Source organism: Platalea leucorodia (genome assembly GCF_965183815.1).
Source record: "Platalea leucorodia genome assembly, chromosome: 15".
Lineage (NCBI taxonomy): Eukaryota > Metazoa > Chordata > Aves > Pelecaniformes > Threskiornithidae > Platalea > Platalea leucorodia.
In genome coordinates this window covers 9,371,961-9,394,666 of record NC_138837.1, presented here as the reverse complement: position 1 = coordinate 9,394,666, position 22,706 = coordinate 9,371,961, and the positions used below count along the sequence as shown (strand labels likewise).

The following is a 22,706-nucleotide window of genomic DNA, read 5'->3' as shown; positions in this document are numbered from 1 at the left end:
CAAATAACTGCTTGGTTTCATGCCTACATTTGGATACAGTGGGAGACACACTCATCTACCTCTTTCTGAAAACCCTCATGCCATCTATACAAATGTGCCCTCCTGCCTAGAAATGTGTGTAACCAAGCGCTTGTGCCTACGCAGTATTTCTGCAGGCGCAGAGGTTTATCTGGACATGCTCAAGTGCATGTCGGAAGATGCTGGCACATCGCGTGTCACCAGGCTGCGTGCAGGTTGCTGGTGATGCTTGAGCAAACACTGTCGGCTTTTACATGCTTGGCCCTGGCTTTGCAGGAGCCAGTTTTACAGACTTGAACTCCATTTAGGAGGAGAACAAGGAGCCAGCACAGCCCCAGCATGTCCTGAGCAGCTTTGACAGTCTATTTGCTTCTCTACATGCCTAAATATGTACCCAGGGTTTGGGATTTTTGAAATCTGGCCTTGGCTGTGGATAGCAAGCTGCTTCAAAAATCTCTGCCACTTTATACTTCCCTATTTCACACAGAGAAATAGAATAAATCCTGGAAAGGGGTGGGGAACCTAAGTCCAGAGAATATGACAAGCTTGCAGTGTCCTTCCCAGCTTCCCATTCACTCCAGATGCCAAGATTATATTACTGCCTAAGCCTAGGCTTTGCCAAGTTTCTGGCATGAAACATAAAGAAAGCCCCTATCTCTGTATTAGGGGCAATTTCTCACTGGCCCTTTCCTGAGTGCTAGACTTTAAAGTGGTTTTTTAATTCACGGTGAAATAAAGTGACAGCTTCCCTCCCGTTCTGTGCTGTGCTCCTTCGTTTATTGATGCAGGTACGCAGGGGGAGCTGTAACGAGTTTTATACCTGCAGGTCTCTGGAGGGCTCATTAGGCAGCAGGGAAAACATATAGTAGTAAAGGGGGAGATGAGGAATGGAGGAGAAATCATGGTTTCCAAGAGTACAGTGGTAAATAAGACCTTTTTTGCCCTGATGGTGAGGATTTTGCAAGAGTTTTAGGCTGTGAGCAGATACAAGTTCCGCCCCACAAACACTTTGGAACTAGAGGGTGAGATTTGGGCTTGAAATTTTGTGTTGGGAGATGGAGGGGAGCCTTTAGGAGACAAGCAGGATGATGCTGAGACACAACGGAGGGGATTTTTTTGGTAGCTGTAAAACATCCATAAGGGGATGTCACCCACAGGGAGCGGTGCCTCGTGGGGTGCCACTGGGGAAAATGCTGCTGCTGGTGGAACCAGAGAGAGCCTGGAGAGACAGGACTGGGGTGCCTTAGGGGAAGGTCCCCATGGCAATGTGTTATATATCGTTAATAATACGTGTCTCTATTTACGGTCAGTGACACCTTGCTGTTGTGCCATACGAGTAAAGCGAGCAGCTGGTTGCATTTACACGGCAAGTCTTTGTGGATCTCAAAGTACCTGAATGACGCAAAGGAAACACTTTTAGTTACTGAACTTCAGGCACAAGTAATGTACAAATGAGTGCAGTATGAGAAGCAGATAAAGACAGGACCGATCTCTGGAGCTTACCTTTGAGAGGACAGGCACAGATAAAACATAGGGAGAGACGGGAAGAAAAAAAAATATTTGTGTGTAGCTGCTCAAGCAACAGCTGTTATGGAAGCAAAGTGGGAAGAGGGAACCATCCCTCCTCTGGGGGTTGTTTAGAGCAGAGCTGTGCAAATCACTGGATTTTTTGGTTTGCTGGAAGTTCTGTCAAATTAAAAAAAAAAAAAAAAAAAATTCTCCTAATCAAAGTGACATTTTTGTTGTTGTGATTTTTGGTGAACCAAAAAACATGTTGATTTGAACATAACTTAACATTTCATTTCCAAGGATTTTTTTAAACTTTTTGTTTAATGAAAATGAAAAAAAAAAAAGCCTTAGAAATTAAATGTCCTCTCAAAGGAACAAAAACAACAGATATTTCATTTTGGAAAATGTCTAAATATTACTGTGTTTTTCAGAATTGGTTTAGGCTGAGTTGCTTTGTTGGGTCTGAAACAGTTTGCTGAAATCAGTGCAAGTTGGCAGTGTCTTCCAAATCAGTATTTTCAACAGGAAAAAAAATTCACCTGAAATCTTCTGTGTGTCTCTTGTTCTGCAGTGGGACATGTTCAGAGCAGCCATTGCTGTTCCCATGATTTCCCATTTACCATGTGCGTGCAAGGGGCAGCGAGCTGTTGAAGACATCTATAGATAGAGCTGCCAAGGCTGACTATGCGGGCAGTGGAGAGAAAAAAGTGAAATGTCTCAGAAAGACAGCTTGACAGCTCTTTCCCACTAACTGCAAGAGAAAAAGGGCAGACACCTAATTTCTAAGGTTGTCTGAATTTGGGTCCTTGCCTTTGTGCTGAGCAGGAGCAGGCCGAATACTGTGCATGCATGAGATAGCGTTGAAAGGGTCGGCATGCCCCGACTCCGCGTACTAGCAGGGCTGAGTGTGGCCCTGGCCCCTCTGCACACCTGGGATGCTGCCTTACTGCTGGTGATGTGTTTTCCCATATGCACTGCAAGCCCTGGGATTTTGGATGTCCAGAAGTCATTAAGGGGAATTCTCCTTAAATACTCCCCTATTCTTTTAAGCTTTGCAGTTTTCCTCCTTCCTTCGCCTCTCCTCTTTCTGTGAGTGTTGCACTCATTTTGCAGCCAGGGAAACTGAGTCACAGAGCAGAGAAATGACTCATTACAGTGCGGCAGCTCAGCGCCTGGGAAGGCAGGACTTCCCACCCCATCTATAGCTACAGGAGGAAACAGCCACAAAGCGCCGTGTCTCCCCTCCCTTGGCAGCAGCGGCCGATCCCCTCGCCACCTCGACATTAAGCCCACGGTTAATTGTCATGTTCATTTAGTGCCTGAGGAGAGAGTGCGCTGAGACCAGTAGATGCCGGTCCCTGGGCTTTAGCCCTGGGGGACACTTGACCCATCTAAGGTGGAGGAGAGCTCTCCACTGGCCTCTCTTGGGGAAACCTAATCCCCTCCGCAGCCCACAAATGGTTGACATCATTGTGTTAGTCCCACCATGGGAGGGAAGCGCTGTGACCGGAGAAAATGACAGCTTGATTTGCTTTCTTGGCTCTTTGTTACCTACTGTGGGAGTGCATCCCAGCTTCCTCTCCCTTTGCAGCAGATGGAGTCACAGCCACCAAACCGCAGATGTAGCTAGATGGCGTTTCTGGGATGGGGACAGGACCAAAGTCAATACGCCCGGCTGCGCAGCACAGCCCACATGGGAGGGCAGCTGTGTTGCAGAAGCCGATTCATGAGGGGAGCCGGGGCCATGAGGGTGGCATATGTCACTGCAGCGGCTTGGAGCACATGGCGGCACGGGGAAGGGATGGGACTCGCAGAGGCAGCGGCCAGATGGGCTTTATGCCCTGTGCACCGCCTGGCACGTGTCAGATGTGGTCCTCCATCCACCTCTTATTGCATCCTTTGTTGGCCTTGTGAGTCCGCCTTCCTTCCTGTGTGCACTGATGCCATTGGATCCTGGTCACGTCCTGCAGTACTGCTGCCTATACCCTTCCTTGCTTGTTTTTTATATGTTTGTTTATCTCAGTTGCCCCATGCGGCACCCAAAGGCGCTTTTGTGCCTGGTAGCACTGCAAGAGGCAGGAACGATGCCCAGCAACCTGAATCATCCTCAGTTTCTTAATTTTCCAAACCAAGCTCTCCCTCTATGAACAATCTGTCTTCTGTCCCATTGCACCACACACACCACAGCAGCAGCTTGAGGGTACAACAGGCTGGGTGGTGGGAATTCAGGGTTTGGAAGACCAGTAAGAGGAGTCAGGGCCATGGCCAAGGGCCCTTCCCTGAGCGTTCTCTGCTTCCAGCTCTGTGAATGTTAGCTCCGGATTGAATTCAGCTGGAATAGCTCTAATGGTCTCCGCTAGCCTAGCAAAGTATCATCTAAGGAGAGGGTGAAGTAACTGGGACTAAGCCGTTAGCAGGTACCAATCAAGACCAATGTGAATGTCCCACTGTCCCAGTGATTAGTCTAGCACAAGGTCAACTGGCTTTCCTACGCTATGGAGAGCGGGCCGGGGCTGCACTCCCTTTTCCTGGAGGCTGTCCAGCTGAAGGCTGTGCAGCCCTTGGGATTGAGACGACCTTGAGTGAGAGCTCCAAGGAGAGCACCGGCCTAGCAGAGACTTCACCTTCCATCCATTCCTTTAAGGGAGGGTGCTGGGTTTTTAATACTGGGAGAATCAGGAAAGTAGTCAGTGCATCTTCTGTAAGGGATTGCTCTCACTTGGAAACCTCCTTTCTTAAGAGACTGTTTCAGAGCTATTTGGCTCCTTTTGTTAGCTCCAAATGCTCACACACATTCACACATATCGAGAAGTTTTGTAAATATTGGTGCCTCTTACCAGGGGGATGTGAGATGCTCTTTGGAAGTGCACTTCTACTTGCCGTCTGGCTGGCCTTGGATGCGGGAGGCAAATGCCTGAGTTTTGCTACTTTGGTTTAATTCTTGGGTTCAAATGCTTCCTTTACTCTCCCCCCTCCTGGTCTGTTGACTGGCCTTGTTATTTTGAAACCTAGAAAAGTTTCCTTTCTTTTCCCTCTGAAGTGCAATAAACAGAAGAGGGGAAAAAAATAAAAAAAAGAAATCTCACCATTTGTGGCAGGCAACAGCCTGGAAATCTCCAGCTGTCTGTCAAGAGTGCGTTGGGGGAATGTCTGACACCGCAGGGCCCCTGCACCTTGCAGCCTCCCTCCCGAGGGATAAACAACGTCCTCCCCCCTCGCCCGGCCGCTTCTCCGCTCACACAGACGGGCCCTGTTGCGAGGCAGGTGGGGCAAGCCGGGCTTGACTAATAGTGGAAAATCCAAGAGCATCGGAAAGATAAACAGCCCAACTCAGATAGTATAAAAGTCCTTTTTCTAGCACACGCCAGGTAAGCCTCAAATGACAGAAACTGTAAAAACATGCTGAGGTTCCCCTGCAGATGGATTAAATTAGCCCTCAAATAAACAGGGGAAGGGGTGGCTGGTGCATCAGGTCTTCACAAATGTTAATCCCTTCCTTCCCCAGGCCTCCATCCAACCCCGACCCCTGCCCTTGGGCAAGTGCCTATGTGTTCGTCTTGCCCAACTGGGCATTGTAGTGTTTCATCCATGGACGATAACCCAAAATGAACGTTGTGCCTGATGTCCTGGTGAATGGATGGGAGTCCTGTCTCCTAGACCTCCAGGGTACTGAGCCACCACCTCCACTGACTGGCCAAACTTTTCATCCACTCTTAAAATCTTAAGTTTCCATATCTACGGGCAAACAATGGCTGCCCTGGCTGTGTGATCATTGAGTAGGCTGGCCATCATTTTTGCCCCAAACTAGGCACTCCAGAATTTATTATAAATCCAGAAATTATTATAAAACTCGTCTAATGTGGGAGATGATGCTGTCCTTTCTGGGGGTTATTCTGAAGGCATGTAGTGGGAGGTGCTTCCATTGAAGATCTAAAGGATGGTGCAAAAATGTATCTGAAAGTCCGCTTTTAGCATCTTCAAGAAGCACAGATACGACGGGTAGTGAAAGAGAACAATGTTTTGCAGTACCAAAGAAATCCCTCAATTAATTCCTAAAATGTTTCCCCCCTACCCAAGAGCAAGACAGTGGACCTGTGCCTTTGCCTTTCACTGCCACGTTCCCCCACGAGTGAAATATTGGACATGACATTTTAGGAGAACCTTAAATATTATTTTAATCTCAAATGTTCTGTTATTGCAAGTGTCAAGTCCAACACTTCTTGTAAATACCTGGAGGACAGCCAGGTTCTGAGAACACAAGAGGTGTTAGGAATTGAACTTCATTGGTTAAGTACAGGAGAGCCATAGGAGCCAGCATGCTGACTTTCTGTACACTGATTTCTTTGTCTTAACCTGTTTTTTTTTTTTTTTTGCCTTCTCCTCCCCTCCAGAGCATTGTCTGCACAGCGGGACTCAAGTGGTACCCTCACCCTTCCCTGATTCATTGTGTCAAAGGCTGCGAGGTGAGCTTTCGCGTTAGCTCAGGTGGTCCATGCTTGCTCTCCTAAGTGTTATGATAACAGTCGCTGCAGTCACCTGGGTTGTAAATGCCATTTTTCAAGTGGGGCAAACAGGCTTTTGCCCTGACCATCCTATCAAATAGACTGTGATCTCCTTCATCAGTTCTGACGCTCAGTGGTGAAATTGGTGGTTTTCCTACAGCCGATGGTTGGGTGACTCTCACAGGAGTTGAAAGATCAAGTGGCTCAACAACATTGGTAGACCGTCAGAATTTCCCAGGATCTGGGAACTTCTGGGAAGTTGCAAAAACCTTCAGTTGTTGTTCCTTGATTTTGACATTTTATTAGAGGGCCAATTCTTTACAAGGCCAGCTAGGCTTTGGGCATGGGTGTGTGCAGATAAACTTTAGGAAACCCAGAGGCAGAAATTATACCACTGGGTGGACACCACAGCTGGACAGTGAGAAAATCATACATCCCTCCACTGTGCACCTCTGTCTGAAGCAGAAAAAAAAATCAGAAAAATGCAGTTACATTTCAGCTGTGATACATTTTTACAGTCTTGTGTGTTATTTGAAAAAAGCAATTATTTTGAAGAATGTTGTTTCTGCTGGCAACAGTCTTTGAAAAGTCTGAGAAGTCTTAAGATGCTTCCAGTGGTGAAACAGGGCTGGAGCACCTCTCTCAGCGTCATGGTGCTCATGCAGTTTCCATCATGCAAGCCCTCGAGTATCTCACCCATGTCAAGAAGTCAATCCTTGTGGTACCTCTGTAAGGCTGAGAAGCTTCGTGCCCATTTTAGAAATGGGGTAGCTCACAGGCAGAGGGATAGGTGGCTGCTTTGGTTACGTGGATGGGCAGTGGAAGAGCTGTGTCTTGACCCCACATCTCCTGACTTTCTGCAGCACTGACTGCACTCTCAGCACCCAGTAACCCAATTTTACAAGCGCACTGAAGTTATTTGCCCGGAGTGGTAGAACATGGCACAGAACTCCTAAATCTGACACAAAACTAGACTACATTTCTGCGCGATGTGATTTGTCTTGAAGTGAAAGACAGGTTTCCTTCGCATACAAATGTTGGGCCCAAGAGGGCAATAACTCTCCAACAATGTAATAGTTTCTGTCTAGTTGTTCCCTAAATGAAAAGCATTCTGCTGTCAGTGCTTTGAATGTCATAAGCCATCTCACGCATTACATTCATGCAGGCTGGCTAGGCGCCCCTATTCTCCAAAGAGAGCTAAAATAACATCCAGCAACCATTAAGAAATGCCATTCAGGTGCTGATGCACCATTGGGTATCCATTCTCCTGCTGTTTAAGAATAGTTGTTACTGAGGCAAACTTTGCAATGATGTAATAATTTACCAGAAGCCATTATTACTGACATGCTTTTTCTCAGCATTTTCTTCCCTTCCATCATTGTTAATTGCCAGACCGCTCTGCATCAATAGGAACTTTCTTCTTTTCATCATTCATTCAGCAGTGTCACTGCATCGCAATCTATCATCTTGGAAGGCTTTGCCCAGACAATTGATAATGGCCTCTAGCATCATTTTTAGAGCATGATGCTTCCAGGATCCGCGAATGGGCCAGTGTGTGTTCTCTGGCATTAAGATTTCAGAAGAAATGCCATCTTCAAGCCTTTTTTCACGACTATGGAAACAGGGACTAATAAGCCAGTAGGTCAATAATACTGGGCCATTAAGCTGATACAATCCCTAATGTATTAATATCCTTAGCATTAGGGAGGGTCCCCTGAACAGAAGGCTGTAAGCGGGGCATTATTTTACTCTTGGTGATCACAGTGGTAACCCAGACTGCTGCTGCAATGTGATTTTTTGTCGCTCCCTAGTGGTAAGAATAGAGGTTTATGAGACAGCCCCGTACTTCTCAGCCGCTAACTTAGGTGTTTCAGTAGAAAACTGGTCCCCCTGGAGTACCTATATAGTCCTCCAAAAATACAGGAGCACTAAAATACGCATGAAGACCTCTAGAGACCTCACCCTCCACAGCCAGGCCTCCAAGGTCTCCCAAATGAGGATTTTGGTACCAAATTAGAATAGATGTTATTTGTCCCATTCTTCTCCTCCAACAGACTGACTTGCCTACTCTGTGCCAGTGCAAATGAAAGGCAAATTCTTCCACAAGTTTCTTTTATTGATTTTCCAGTGTTCATAGGTGTAGGGTACAGGCATAGGCATGGAAAATTAAGACTTTCTTGTCAGGCAGGCACAGCCAGGCAATACAAGGGAAACATGGAGAAGCCTACAAAATGTCTTGGGAGGCTGGGCAAAGTTCACGTTTTTGAATATGACCAGGTTGGCATAAAAATATCTCTCCATCTACTTATAAATCATTCTGTTTCAACTCTTAGCATAATAATTAAATTGGAAGGGCGTTTGCAAGTCAAAGCCTTTGCTTGTATAAATAAGTCAATCTCTGTGCAAGTCAATGGAGTTAAGCCAGTTTACAGGGACAGGAGCCTCACTCTGTAACTCTAATTTCCTTGTCAGCATTTGTAGTATTTGTGTGTAGCTAAACAAATGACATGCAATGAGGCAGTTAGGTGGTCCTGCTCTGGTCCGATATTGCCATCATTGCCTGGATTTCCTATATCTTGATAGAAATACTTAAATTTGCAAAACATCAGCAGTAAAAGCCAGCATCTGCACCACTCCAAAGTGTCCATTTCAATACCGATGAGCATGGCCATGGCTCTGTCTGGGGAGAGCATGGTAAGCTCTCATTAATGGTTCTTCAGGTATCTGTCATGAGGAAGACACTGGTACTGCAATTGCTGCAAAATCCTCCCAGGAAACCTCCACAAGCCTCCCCACTTGCTCTGCAATGATGCCTTCTTGTAGGAAAGTCCCTGGTGTGTTTTTCTCAGTGCAGAATAAATGAATTTTCCAAAAAGCAGATAAAATGGGAATGGCCCCATGAGCCTGTGCATGTAAGAAGTATTACAGAGACTGTGCTCTCTGCTGAGCATCTATTTTTCTGACCTTTTTGCCTAGGATTCTCATACCTGGCATGGGCCTTTTTTAGCATCAGGCAGTTTTGACTTCCAAGAAAGACTTTTGTACTTACTGACCAAGAGGTCTCCAATGTGTAATGAAAAACCAGACTTCAAGCCTTTTCTTCAGAATCGTGATTATTATTCAGGTCCCGTGTAGCACATAGACTAGTGATCACATCATTGCACAGACTAGTGACCATATTTTCTTTTTCAAGGTGATTTATGAATTTTACTTAATAGCTCTTCACAACATCCCTCTGAATAATTGCCATTACCCCAGCTCTGAGCTGTGGAGCGGAGGGAGATTACATGTCATGGCCAAGGTCCCACACAGTCACTGCTGGTCAGAGAACAAGAGCACGTGGTCCTTGTGCTGAGCTCAGACAACTTCAATTTCTCTTTGTAATATGTTTTGTGCCCTCAATGCTGACACTTGTTGCATAGTTAGGAGAGCTGTGGTAGAAAGTACAGCTATTAAAAGCAAGCCAGTTTTGCTGCTATACATAACCTTCTTCTTATCCCACATAGTTTCGGAAGGTTAGCTTAAATTTTCAAAAGGTGCCACAATTTTAGATGCCTTGATGCTGTCTCTGGTCCTAGTCAAATTAATATTCCTGAAGCGTCATCGTATGTGGGATGTGAAAAGCCAACAAGGGCTCATTTCCCTTCCATTTAGTGTCCTTTTTTTCTGTCTGCTTTGAAGGGAGAGGGGAATAATTATCTCTTGCTTTTCAGGGCAGTTGGTAATGTTACAAACTATACGTCTCCTTCAAGTCTTCATGTTTTCCTTCTGACATATTGTTACAGGTTTTATCCATGTCTGCGTTCTCAGTCTTCTGCTTTTTTCTTTTTCAGCCTTTCATGGGCGACAACTACTGCGACTCCATCAACAACCGAGCCTTCTGCAATTATGATGGTGGGGACTGCTGTGCCTCAACAGTCAAGACCAAAAAGGTAGGGATGCCCCTTCCTCTTTTCCCTGGGAATTCCTTGGTGAGTGCTGCTTTGCGTCCGGGAAAATTTTATTTTTGCTAGAATAGGGGTGGTCCAAGGTCTCAGAAGGACCTTCAGTCCAGGCATCAGCTCACCATAGGCACTGAGTTCTTCTTGGGTCATTTTGAAGTTCTCTCTTGATATGCATGTGCATTTTCCATCATAACCCGCCTTATACCTGTGCAAGGCAGGTTCTTAAATAACATAGTCAGAGGTGTTCGTTCATTCTTGTTGTAAATAAACCCTAGCTTCTCTATAGGTAAAGGCTGGCTCCCTCCAAAACCCTGAGGGATGTTCATCAGAAAAGCTGCACCTACTGCTCAGGAGACCTTCACACAGAAACGCTGAGAAGGGTATATTTGCCCATCCTGATATCCACCGGATGGAAAACTAAAGTTCAGGAGTCATTAGGAAAAGAACAGAGAGCAAAACGAAGGCATCATTGTAGGTCTGTACTTGGATCCGTGTGTACCCACATACGCATGGCTCGCTAACGATCCCATCTCCAAAAGGACAGAGTGGGACAGAGCGGGGTGTGGAACAGGGCAGCAGGGCTGAACAGAGATGTGAAATATCTTCTGCACAAACAGAGACCACATAGACCAAGACCTGCAAATCTTGCAAAAGAGAGTGGGCATGGTTAGTGGCAGAGATTTGTAAAATTAATGCAGGGAGGATACTTAGGAAAATAAAATCCACTCTTTCTTATCACACAGCAATGAAGGGGTGAAATGGTAATTACCTGGAAGCAGGATTCAAACAAGTGAAAGAAAGTGCTTATTCGCACAATGTGTATTTGAATGATGGGATGCATTGCCACAGAGTACTATTAAGAATAAAAATATTTTTGAAGTAAAAGAGAGAATAGGAGTATTCATGGAGGTCAACTCCATCAGTGGCTATTAGACGTTGTGATCTGGAAGCAGTGTCTGGCTCAAGAATATCTAAACCATTGACTGCTTGAGCCTGGGGAAGGATCCCTCCACACATCGCCCTTTTTTTATGCTTTTTTTAACACCCATTTCTGGCCACTGTTAGAGACGGGAGATTAGCAATGGAGCTTGTGGTTTGAAGCGGTACAACATTTCATGTGTTTCTAACCAAGATAGATTTTGAACTTTTTTCCCAAAGGAAGGAAAGAAAATTTTAGTCTCTGCCATGTGAGATTTTTACTTTGTCTTCAAGATTCGAGTGTAGATCAGAATGAAGAAAATCCAGCTGTATTAAGTATCTGACGTATATTAATAAATAAAAAAACTTGAGAACAGACAGAAGGAGCTTGAGCTCAGCATATGACATCATCCATTGCACCCGCTTGAGGAAGAAGGTCCTCTTTATTTGAAGAGGAGGGACTGACAACCTCTCTGCAGGAAGCAGTCGTTTCTAAGACAGCTTTTGCTGGAGGTTTCTTTTCCTTGGTTCAGCAAAAGATCTCTTACCAGTACAGCACTGCGGGCTGTCTCTGGCCTACCTGGGAACACTGGGGAAGGGAAGTGGACATGTCTTGGCAAGTGGAAGGAGTTCATTTCTCCACTGGGGAAGAGGTGGGGCAAGAGGTAGTTTTCCTAAATGTGCTTTTTTGGACACTTTTTCCCCTTTATTGCTGTGTTTCTTTTGTGTGTCCCTGCGAGCCACGTGCTGGGAGGGAAGCACAGGCAAGTGAGCTCCTCTGTTCCCCAAGGGTGGAGTAGGGCATGGAAAGCCCGTACAGGGCTCCCTGCTGAAACGACCACTGCAGAGATGAGTGGTGTGACAGGCAGAGGCTCGTCTTCAGTGTCATCTCCAAGAAGAGATTCCTATCTCTGGCTGATTTTCCACCTTCTTGGGAGGAGCAGCCCAAGGGCAGGCACAGCTTGCTTGTTGGCCTCTGCCGGGAGGGCAGAGCTGGAACTGGCCGGTAGCTCAGCATGGCATAGATCTTCTCCTCCTACAACAGGCTGTCTGGGAAACTTTATCTCATTGCCTCCAGGCTTGAGAGCAGAGGATGAAAAATCCCAAGTGGTGCCAGAGGAATGGAAGTGTGGTGGCCAGGAGGGGACTCACCCAAACTAGCCCTATCAGGACAGGAGCTAAGGACACAACGTATTGCTGGGGTGGGGACGGGACTGAAACACAAGGGATGTGAGTGCCGAATTGAGGGGGAGAGGGACAGGATTAAGGTTTGGGAGCAGAATTTATTGCTGGGAAGGGAGCTGAGACAGAGTGGGATCTGCAGAGTCGTGAGCACTTACCAGCCAGGTGAGTCACACTCAAAATAGCTGCTGCTTCGTTGCCACCCAGAAAAAAAGCGACCACCCAAGAGGGGGAAAGCGCTTTGTAGCCCAGTTGGTTACTGGTTTCTGTGCTAAAACTGCCCAATACCAAAGGCAAATGGTTCAGAGACAGGCAGCTGGTCACACGTCTGGTGCATTTCCCCCACGGAGGGGGAGGTTTTGTAGGTTTTTGGAGATAATTCTGCTTCCACTGACTTTACTGGGAGCTGTATCTTTGTGACTGGGGGAATTAGACTTGCCCTAGTTTGTACTTTAGAAACACCCATCCTAGAGATCATACGGTTTAAAGGCTGAACCACAGAGCCCATTGCTTCCTCAGCACACATTCAGCTTCCAAAATCTCTCTCCTCCAAAACACCAACAACATCCCAGGAGCTGAACAAGGCACTGGGGAGGAGTGAGAAAACCACCTTCTCCTTGGACCTTCTATGCCAAAAGCAAGATGCTAAGTCCCAGTTTATTACATTTATAGGGTAAAGGAGGGAATAATAACCCAGCTGGCAGGGCCACAGCGTCAAAGCCGAAGAGGTGGCAGGCAGCACCTCTCTGCCTGCAAAGCGGCCGCTGACACCTGCGGCAACAGCCATGGGGCCACGGGTCTCGGCTCTGGGAGTTATTTTCCCGTCTGAGGCCTTTGACTGGGACCAGATTTCAGGCAAGGCTGTTCAAATACAGCCCTCTCTTTGAAGAGGTTTATGAGTGGAGCGTTACAGGAGATATTCCAAAGGGAAAAACAATGAAAGGTGAGAGAAAAGGGAGCTGAATAAAAATACTCCGCATACCAAATCCTTCCAGCACAGTTTGCCACCTACTTAAAAAGGCACAGTTTTAAAATACACATTGGGTGTAAAAGCCAAAAACCTGGAGGAGACATAGGGAGGGGCGAATCCAGCTCTGTTAATTCCAATACCAGATGAGGATGTATTTTCATATGGTTGTAGAAAGAGCGAGACACATGAAAGAGACTGCTTTGCTCCTTTTCTTTCAGGGTTACATACTATGTGGCAGATGTGTCAGTCTTTTAAAGCCCCTGCAAGTTTACCTATAAATGTCTAACATTTATGCAACACCTGTTTTTCTCCCAAAATGTCACAGGACATTTTACAAGCTTTAGATTTATCATCTTTTCACCATTGCAGCCATTGCTGAGGTGACACATGGTTCACATTTAACAGAACATAGCAACTCCGCACATTATTTTAGGAAAGGGCTGAAGATTAACATTGCATCATGTGAAGATTCAGGAGTTAACAGTCAAGTAAGAGCTAGCTTCAGATCTTTAATGTCCACAAACTGTCAAGACTTAAGTTTCACTGCAATCCCACTACCCTCCCAAAAGCAGTCAGCTGCACACAATGCTGTGAAGGAGGCTGCGTGAAAGGAAAATCATTCAACCCATATTCACTTTAATTCTGAGCTCTCTTACTTAACGTGAGATTTTGCACGCTCCTGTTTTGTTGCCCTGAAAATGCACAAGACACTTCCATGCAGCTTTTGCTTAGGCCACGTTTTCCCTTTGCATTTGAGCATTAGCAGCAAATGACCTTGTGCATTTCTGCAGCAAGAGGGGAACAGAGCGGTGTGACTTATCTGACCAACCGCCGACTAATCAGCGCTGCTGCGTAGATAGGAAATAATGAGTATGTGCCCTGAACTATTCACAATCAGGCTAGAGAGCTTAAAAGAAATCATTAAAGAACTCTTTTGAATGCTACAAATGGCAACGAATAAATTCAGTCGTATTCTGGGCATAAATTCGAGGCAACTGCAGTCAGCAAGCGGGAAAAAGAGACATTCATCAGCTTAATTATTTGTTGTGTGCTAATTGATCAGCATCCCCCTGCAGTGGGCGAGAAGCCAGGACTGGCGCAGGGACGAGTGCCACCCAAGGAAGCAGGGACACGCGTCCTGCGGCGCCTGACGGTGCAGCCCCGGGCAGGTGGGCTGTGTGTGGAGCAGGGGGCTGGCAGCAGGGTTTGCAGTTGGGGCAGAGGACGGGGCTGTGCTGCTTGAAGCTTGCCCTGTGCATGACCCAGGAGCAGCTTTGAGAGACGGGAAGGCCATGGCCGGCCAACCTCCAAGGGAGAGAAAGCTTCTGTTGTGTATCTGGAGGGGATAAAGTCTTCCGTGAAGGACAAAGCAAAATCCCATCTCCTTTTAATCTTCCTACCCTCCTGACCCAGAACAGTTTGCCAGCTCCTTTTTGCCTGGCTGCTCTAAGAAGCTGCTTCTTACTTTGTATCCTGCCGCAGATAAAAGAAGATATTATTTTTTAAAACATTAAATACGTGACACTGCTAAAGTGAGCAAAATAAATAACCTGGGCATAACTGGCTCTCTCTGGGCTGGCAGCCACCTGCAAGGAATTCCTGGGGCATGCGATGTTGCAGGGAGAGAGGTTATGGCTATGTCTTTCTGATTTGTTTCAGGAAATCTTCTCTCCAGTCGCTGTTCTCCTTCATTTATTTTCTCTTCCACTTGCCTTTTACAAGTTTCCCCTGGACAAGGCTGTCTAGAAAGGCCTTGCAGAAATCACAAATGTCTCTCTTTAGGCTCTGCTTACGTACTTTGTTCCAGACTCAGATCACAAATTTGCTTAGTTGAAGATCCTGCAGCCTGGTCCCTGCAAATTTAAATAGAAGTTACTGTGTTAAAATTCCCCCAACTTAAACTGTTTGAAAGGGCAACCTTTCATCTGTCTTTCCTCTCTGCCTTTCCTTTTCATCGCATAAGGAGTAAACCCACTGCTCCCGTGAGAAAAACCTGTCTCATTCAGTTATCACTTGGGTTTTCCCTCAACGGCTTTGCCCCATATCACTTAGAAAAGAAAAAGAAAAATTGTCCTGGCAAAAATTCCCATCTCAAATGCCGCCCCTTCAGCCTCTTGACATTTCTGTCCAACACCTTGGAGAGGAAAACCAGCAAGTGCCTCAGCGGAAAACAAATGAGGACTTGCAGTAGATAGAGGACCGTGTGGGATTCATCCCAAGCTTTGCTTATCTAAAAGATAGGCAAGTTATCAAAACCTCTTCAGAGACTTTATGGCCGAGAATTCAAGACCTAAAGAAAGGAGCTTTGAACTGAGGGGCTGCTGCTGGCTCCAGCAGGGATTTCCAAGGACTGTCCCTGCCTCCCTGGAAAGGGGGGTCTGCTGCACTCCTATCCCCAAGAAAACAGAAGTAACCACTTTTGGTATTTTTGAGAAATAAGCACCTTCTCCTAGCTCTCTAACTGCAACACAGACTTGTCTTGAGGAATCTCAAGTCTTGATCCATTGGCAGAACATGGTTTTGAGGCAGTTCATGCAATTAGCAGCCTGAATGACCACCCTGGCTGAGGAAATTCTGGTTATCCAGAAGAACTGAAGTTCCTGCCACGATGCTGCTCTCAGCAACATGAATGTCCCCAGCTGGGTGTGTTTATCAGCTCTATAATTAGCTGGCGAGATACAATAAATGGTGGGTGAGCATGGAGGAAGGAAGGAGACAATGCGGAGTGATGCTTTATGCCTCTGGAAGCGGCTGAGTGCTGCTGCGTGCTCCAAGCACGCTGGTTCACCCAGGCATGTGGGTGAACTCACTTACCCATGAGCTGTTGGTAGCAGCCTCAGTGGCTAGCTGTTCGCCATGTGAGGAGCGTTTTCAGTCATGGTTGGTTGGGATGGGAGCTTATTTTGGGGCTCAGAGCTTGGTTTCATAATCGTTCAGGGAGGCTTTCCAGGCAGCAATAAATTAAAAGCAGTGATGGTAGTAGCACATGTTGCCTATCCTGAGAGAATGTTCTTGGCTTCAAGGGACATGGGGCTTCCCACAACATACAGCATTCCCAGGGGATGTGCTAGTGGAGGGTGTTTGCTTTGCTATGCGACCTCGCTTCATTAGCAAGTGTTACAAAAACCAGTGAACAAACCTTCCCTGCTCCACCGCCAGCTATTTGGCCTCTGGGTGGTCTGGCTCCTATTAAATCTTTGGTGATTATTTAGACTAATTACATTCATGTTTGCACAATCAGCAGCACGAGGGTAGGAAGCGCAGCTGATTGCTGAGTAACTGAGCTCCGTGTGGTTTGGCAAAGGGGCTCCCTCGCTTCGCTCAGCAGGCAGGCGGGGATGCGGGGATCCGTGCGGGCAGGGCTTTCCCGGGGATCCCTGCTGGCTTTGGGCCATCCTGCTTCCACCGGTTCTGGTGAGGCTTCTCCTGATTTATACCCAACGGAGCGAGAGGAGTATCTGTTGGGTTGAGTGTTACACCAGGCTTGCTGTCTTCAATGGGGGAAAGCCCAATTTATGGCGGGGCAATTAACAAAAATTCAAGCCTTTAAAACTGTATGTGCTGCACAGAGAGGAGGTTTCCTGTGAGCTTCATCTTCACCTTTCCCAGGCTCTTTGGAGCGGTGCCCTAGGTGTGAACCTGCCTACCAGCCCCCAGAGTTAAAAGGGAGCTCACTCTTGTTCTGTTATCTCAAAACAGCCCTGGTGACCTAAATGCCGAAAACCACTGAGAAGACCCTTACAAGATGCATTTTTGTCCCACAAGGGCCTTGTCAGGGAACAAAATACTCCCCGGCGTTTGAGCTGCGAGGGTCTTGGGAGGCGTGGGGCTGCAACACTCAGCACGGCCTGCCACGCTTATCTCGACACACTGCATTCGCCCACAGAGGCTCTGTCTGCAGCAGGGCCTTCATATTTCCAGTTAGGCTTGTCTGGGAGATTTCGCAAACACTTCAGGGCTGAAATCTAACAACAGGCTGTTTCCCAACACTTTGCAGCCCTCCTCCCCTTCTTCCCCCCGCTGCCTCCAACCCGGGCCCTTCCCCAAGCCTGATTCTGCCTGCCCTGGTGCTGCTCTGAACCAGCCCCACGTGCGCTGGATGGGAGGTACAGCTGCGTCAACCAGATACGAGCCTGTGTGAGGGATGAGCTCCAACCCTTTGCAGAACTGTTTCCCACCTCTCCCTGTACCTGTCTGGGATTTCTCCTGTCAACATTCCCACCAGTTCCCTATAGACTGGCCTTTCTCAGCAGGGATCTGTCTTGGGATGTCACCAGCTTCTTTAGATAGGTGCCGTGTAGTGAGGATTTGTGGCCTCTCACTCATTTCATGACCTGGATCCCAGCTCTGCACTGGTAGTATCGTCGTCTTTGTTCCCACAGTCGGGAGCGTGGCATCAAGGACAAATGCCGCCCTGTTTCCAAGAGGGAGCTTGGGTTTTATCCAAGGTCTCATTGCCGAGCATGGGAGAGGATGCTTAGGGCTCCATACCTTTGTGGAGAATGGAAGTATGGGTTCATACGCTGCACGAGGTATGGTGAGTTGGTCGAGGTGGAGGTGTCTCAGATCTCCTGTGCGTTACACCCCAGATGTCCGTGCTAGCCTCCTGCCTAGCCCATAAATCTACACCTGATGCAATTTCTCCTTTAGGTTCTGAGCATGGCGTGTCATGCAGTGCATGCTCCTGGGATGACAGACGTGATTTAGGTTGTGTCTGTTTTCTCTTGAAGATAGATAGTCTGTGGTCTAGTGCGGTTCAGGTGTGACCCACATTCTCCTGAGTGCTGTCAGTCCGCACCATGGCTCTGTTCTGGATCATCTCCAGGAGGTGTGTGTGTGTTAGGGGGTGCATGCAGGCATGCAGAGCTGTGTTCTTCAGTTTTGCCTTTTTCAACCTATTTTAGTTAATCTGATGAGACAATATCCTGCACTGCTTCATCAGATGACCGAGCCAGGCCCTAAGCTTAATTTTTAGCTTTTTCTCCCTTCCATCCTAGATATTAGCCAGGTTTTCTACAAGGGGAGATAGATGTAGGGTGAATGCAGGACTTGGCAGGTGAAAGGAAGAAGAGCTGATTCTTTAATACTGGCTTTACAATGGGTATATCTGGAAATTTCAGTGCAGGTCATATATTCTGTTAATGAGTTGGGCTTTCGCAGACCTATTTAAAAAGAAAAGAAGCAGTTAATCTCAGAGTATGTATATCTGGGCTCCACACCTAAAGGGGCTATCATTCAGAAAAAGGTTCAGCATTTATTATTTCTAGCACATCCAGCAGCTTTATTCATGGCTCTGTACTCCAGAGGGCTATTACTGTATGAGCCCAAGGCAAAAGATAGTCCTTCTTTTAAGGGGTTTTACGGTTTCTCTGAGTTGGGTACTTGTGACAATCTTAGTAGATGCTATGTGTGGGTTTGATTCCCTAAATACCTGTGGAAATCAGGTCCTTGGGGAACTCAAATGTGTATTTGTTGTAGATGTTATTTAAAGTGGAAACCGTGTATTACTGCTAGGAGTTCTTTGAGAATTTTGTCTTGTTGAATATGACTGTGGATATGCTCATTACCCATAGAAATCTCTGCTTTTTGCACATAATAGAAAACTGATCTCTGGAGCTCACTGCCATAAGACAAAACAATTCATCTATCTGGACAATAGCACTGTAAAACTCAAATTGCATAAAAACACTCTGTAAGGGACATAAAGTGAATAAGGCTAATCTGATCAGGAAGAAACCCTCTTGCACTCAGGCTACCCACTGCTGTGACTGCTGCTGAGCCATGAAACTGTCTGCTCTTGGGGACATGGCTCTGCCCCAGAGAGAAAGCTTCTGCCCTTCTGTCCATGACCACTGTTAGGAGACTGGAGGGTTTCTGGAGGACAACACACAGCAAGATGTTTTTTCTCTAGTGGCTCCCTTTCCCCAGAAATTGGCCGCAATGTAGCAGTGATCTAGTCTCTTACGTGCACCTTTTGTTCAGGTTGCTCCAGTGCTGAGCACCCACTTACAGTGACCTGTAAGAAAGCAAAGGGGAAAACGAGGGACTCACGAGGAGAAATGGGAGGAAAGGGAATGAAGAAGGTGGATCACTTCAAGGCAACATCAAACTGATGCCAGTTTGGGTTTCTAAGACCACTATGTCAGCACAGCCCACCAAGTAGGTTAGGGGAATGTGAGCTGATAGTTTGGAGACACAGCCGGGCAGGGCTTTCACTCTTGACTCTGATGTTCCCGCAAGTGAAATGGTAGCATTTATGGGATCTCCGTGCCTACAACACGTTTCACTGTCCCACTTATGCATGGGCGGCAGCAGAGACAAAGTGCAGTAGGTTGTCACGGCTAATTTCAGCTACTTTACTGAAATGCATGAATTGGGTGTATGGTTGTCCTGTGTTCAATGCAAAATGCGTATCCACCTTCTCTGTGAGCCTGTCGCTCTCCTTTGAACGCAGGGGCCACTTAATCGCCTTTGTTAGACTGTTACAGACAATCGCAGTGAATCCAGGCCAGGGAGAGGAAAAAGCTTGATCAAGACAAATGAAAGAAATCAGGTTCCCAGGTCTTGCCTCCAACCAGTAGCTTCGCTGTACAACAGGGAGGATTTTTTAAGTCAAAATCATTGCCAAATCCAGATTGAACTGAATGATTCAGGATAAAAAATAAAAATAAGGGAAAACTGCAGACATATTTAAATGTTTTCTTTGAGCATTTTCTAAGTGAAATAAGTTTTTATTTCAAGACATAACTTTTGCTTTGAAATAGTCTTTTTTATTTGTATGTCTTGGAGGGAAAGGTCAAACCTGAACTGTAGCAGATAATCTAAACCAAAATGTTTCCTTCTATGTTGAACCAAAAAAGTAAATTCTTTTTCATGTATCTTTTCTTTTTTCCTTTCTAGTATTTCAATTCAGTCATTAAACAATCCCTCCTCAGCCTCCTCCTCAAACCCCATTGTTTGCAGATGTCTCTGTTTTCCTATCTAAGAATATTCATGACACTGTGATATGAGACAGTCCTGCTCTGGCTGGCTTCTGTTGGATCAAGTGACCCTTAAGCTCCTATTGTTTTCTGCAGTTCATAAACTTCTTTCATTTCCAATTATTTGAATTCATTTTCTTTTAACTTTTTTTACTATCTCTTCCCTTTGCAACTTCCACATTTGCACAATTGTAGATTCAGATTATTCACTGGTAGGTTGTTTAGCTCATAAGTCACCAAGGCCATGGCTTGATGAAGAGTCATCACCCTATTCTACCTGGAGGGTCAGGTCTTCTGGGAATGAAGTCAAAAGCAAGGGGAGGTGGCTCTCTAAACCCTGATTTGGTGATGAGCGTTGGCTATTTAATGTCTCTGTCAGCATGTCCCTGCCTTAGGCTCCCCAGTTGTGAAATAAAGATCCACACCTCTCCATCCCATTCTTGTGTGCATCAGGAGAAAGGCATGCTAGAAATGGACATGCAGGGACACGTATGGAAAGTCTAGGTGGAAATGACAGCTATGTGTTCACGCACAGTGCTTGGTCCACATTCCTAGATGTGCTGTTGATGATACACATGGAACAGGCAGACCCAGGCTTCATAGCCTGGAGAAAAGTGTTTATGAAAGAGAGAGCAAACATGTGGCAGCAAAGCCAAGGGAAGCAGACGGAATGCGCGTGTGCAGCCCTCACCGGGAACGTTTGAACAGGTTGTGGCACTGTCTTGGAAGGACTGTAAAGGAGGGGAATGAGGTCATTTGCTCAGTCTGTGCAGATGGGAGAAATTCTTGGGAATTCACTTCAGGGCAAGTGAGACACTGTTCCACTGCCACCCCCTTTTCTTTATGTAAATACCATGATGCAGTAGGCCAAAATCAACTTCTGCTAGCCAGGCACTGCAGGCTGTCGTTTCAGCTCCTTCCCACACTTCTCCAGAGAGATCATGGACAAATGACAGATCATGCACGTAGCAGTTTCTTACTTGTATTCCCTTGCTGTTCCTCAGTGCCCATTAGCTACATCTCTTGCCCTTAAACACAATAGGTGTTTAGAGAAGTCTCTCTGCTGGATTACAGCTTCACTGATCTGCTAGGTAGTGTTTGGTTCAGTTCTTGCCCTGAAGAACTGAAACCAAGAACATTCATAATTAAGTGCACAAATGGACTTAGGCGTGGCAGCAGCACCCAAGCCATAGGTAGCTACTGCAAAGTGGTACCCTACAGAGGGGAGGTGATGGCTCAGGAGGAGGGTTCACCAAAACCCCCAAGCTGCCGGTGGATAGGAGTGCTACAGGAAGACTGGAGTTGGGATCTGCTGGACCCAGTTGTGTTTGGTGATGGTTTGAGCTGCTCATGCGAGATGAGGGTTTTGTAAATTTGCTGTCATTTAGTGGTTTTAGCCTTTGGGGTAAGGATAGCTTTTCAGAAGAGGTTGGCAGTGTAATGTAATCCAAGCATTGTGGTAAGTAACCCAAAAAGCCCCAGAGCTGCCTGAGAAGTACATGTCTCCTCAGCCAGCTATGTTCATGTGCCTGATGTGAACTGTTAAGGGAGTGTCTGCTGACTGGTAAATGCATGAGTTGAACAGGTTCTTCACACTTTTCACAGCCTCTCTTATGGACAGGTAGCTCACCTGAGGCCTCAGTGCACCACTGGCTCAGCACTAAAATAAATCACTGTAAAAAAAAAACACAGCTGAAGACTTCAGCTGATCTGAAGGTATCACTCCAGAGGTCTCATTTGTTCTCCAGGGTGCTGTAGTTGTGTACCCTCCTTCATGTCTTTGTGTCTTTGGTTTCCTTCCCCAGGTTACTCCCTTCCCTATGTCCTGTGACCTACAAGGAGATTGTGCTTGTCGGGACCCCAACGCCCAAGAGCACAATCAGAAAGACCTCCGCGGCTTCAGTCTTGGGTAATGCCAGGCGACGTGGAATGGAGGACCACACTGCTCAAGGCAGGCTAGGAGAGACACCACATCTGTTTTGGTATCGTTTTTAACATTTAGCTGCTCAACTGGATGGCATTTCTGCACCAGGGACCCTTAGAATTCAACCAGTCTGCCTTTAATTTTTGTCCAAGGAGAACTCAAAGTAGGGGTTTATGTATTAACTATATCTTAAATAGTGATGACAAGAAACAAACAACCAAGAGTCAAGTCGAGAAGACTTTCTTGTATCAAAACAGCATGTTATGCCCACCTAATTTGAACAGTTCATATCTAGATTCAAGGCGAGAAACAAGCTATCTATGTACACATATTTATAGAAATAAGTAGAGAAAGAGAGAAAGAGTGAGAGATTATGATCAACGCAAAAACACTTTCCCCTCTTCAGCACTCACAACTCAGACCATTCATGGAAGAGGCTGTGCTCTTGGAGGACTCCAAGCTGAGCCTTTTCTGATGCTGAATGCCAAGGTATCGCATGCTCGGGGCACTGAGACTGGGGTGGGATCTCCACAGGGCTGTGCCTCTTGGCAAGTAACTTGCCAGACGCCCAGCCAGCTTGAGACGTGGGATGTATCTGCTCCTCACAGGAACGCTACTTCCAGCCAGGGAGCTCAGCAGACTGCAGTGGCCTTTCTGTACAGCTCCTCCTTCTCCCCCTGCCCTCAAAAAGCCAACAAAAAGCCCCCTTGTAGCCTGCCTGGAAGCTGCAGGGCTGCTGGGATGTTTCTGTGTGGAGGT

The 22,706-nt window shown here is 46.6% G+C and overlaps 1 protein-coding gene across 1 annotated transcript in view; it reads left to right on the top strand.

Moving 5' to 3' along the window:
- Positions 1 to 21,936, top strand: part of PAPPA (pappalysin 1) — a gene marked incomplete at both ends in the record, with an annotated part of 177,410 nt that extends 155,474 nt beyond the window's left edge. Inside the window, 3 exons of the mRNA XM_082327351.1 lie at positions 5,919 to 5,990; positions 9,863 to 9,961; positions 21,829 to 21,936. Coding sequence (XP_082183477.1) covers positions 5,919 to 5,990; positions 9,863 to 9,961; positions 21,829 to 21,936 — 279 coding nt within the window. The remainder of the gene's footprint in view (positions 1 to 5,918; positions 5,991 to 9,862; positions 9,962 to 21,828) is intronic.
- Between the last annotated feature and the right edge of the window lie 770 nt (positions 21,937 to 22,706).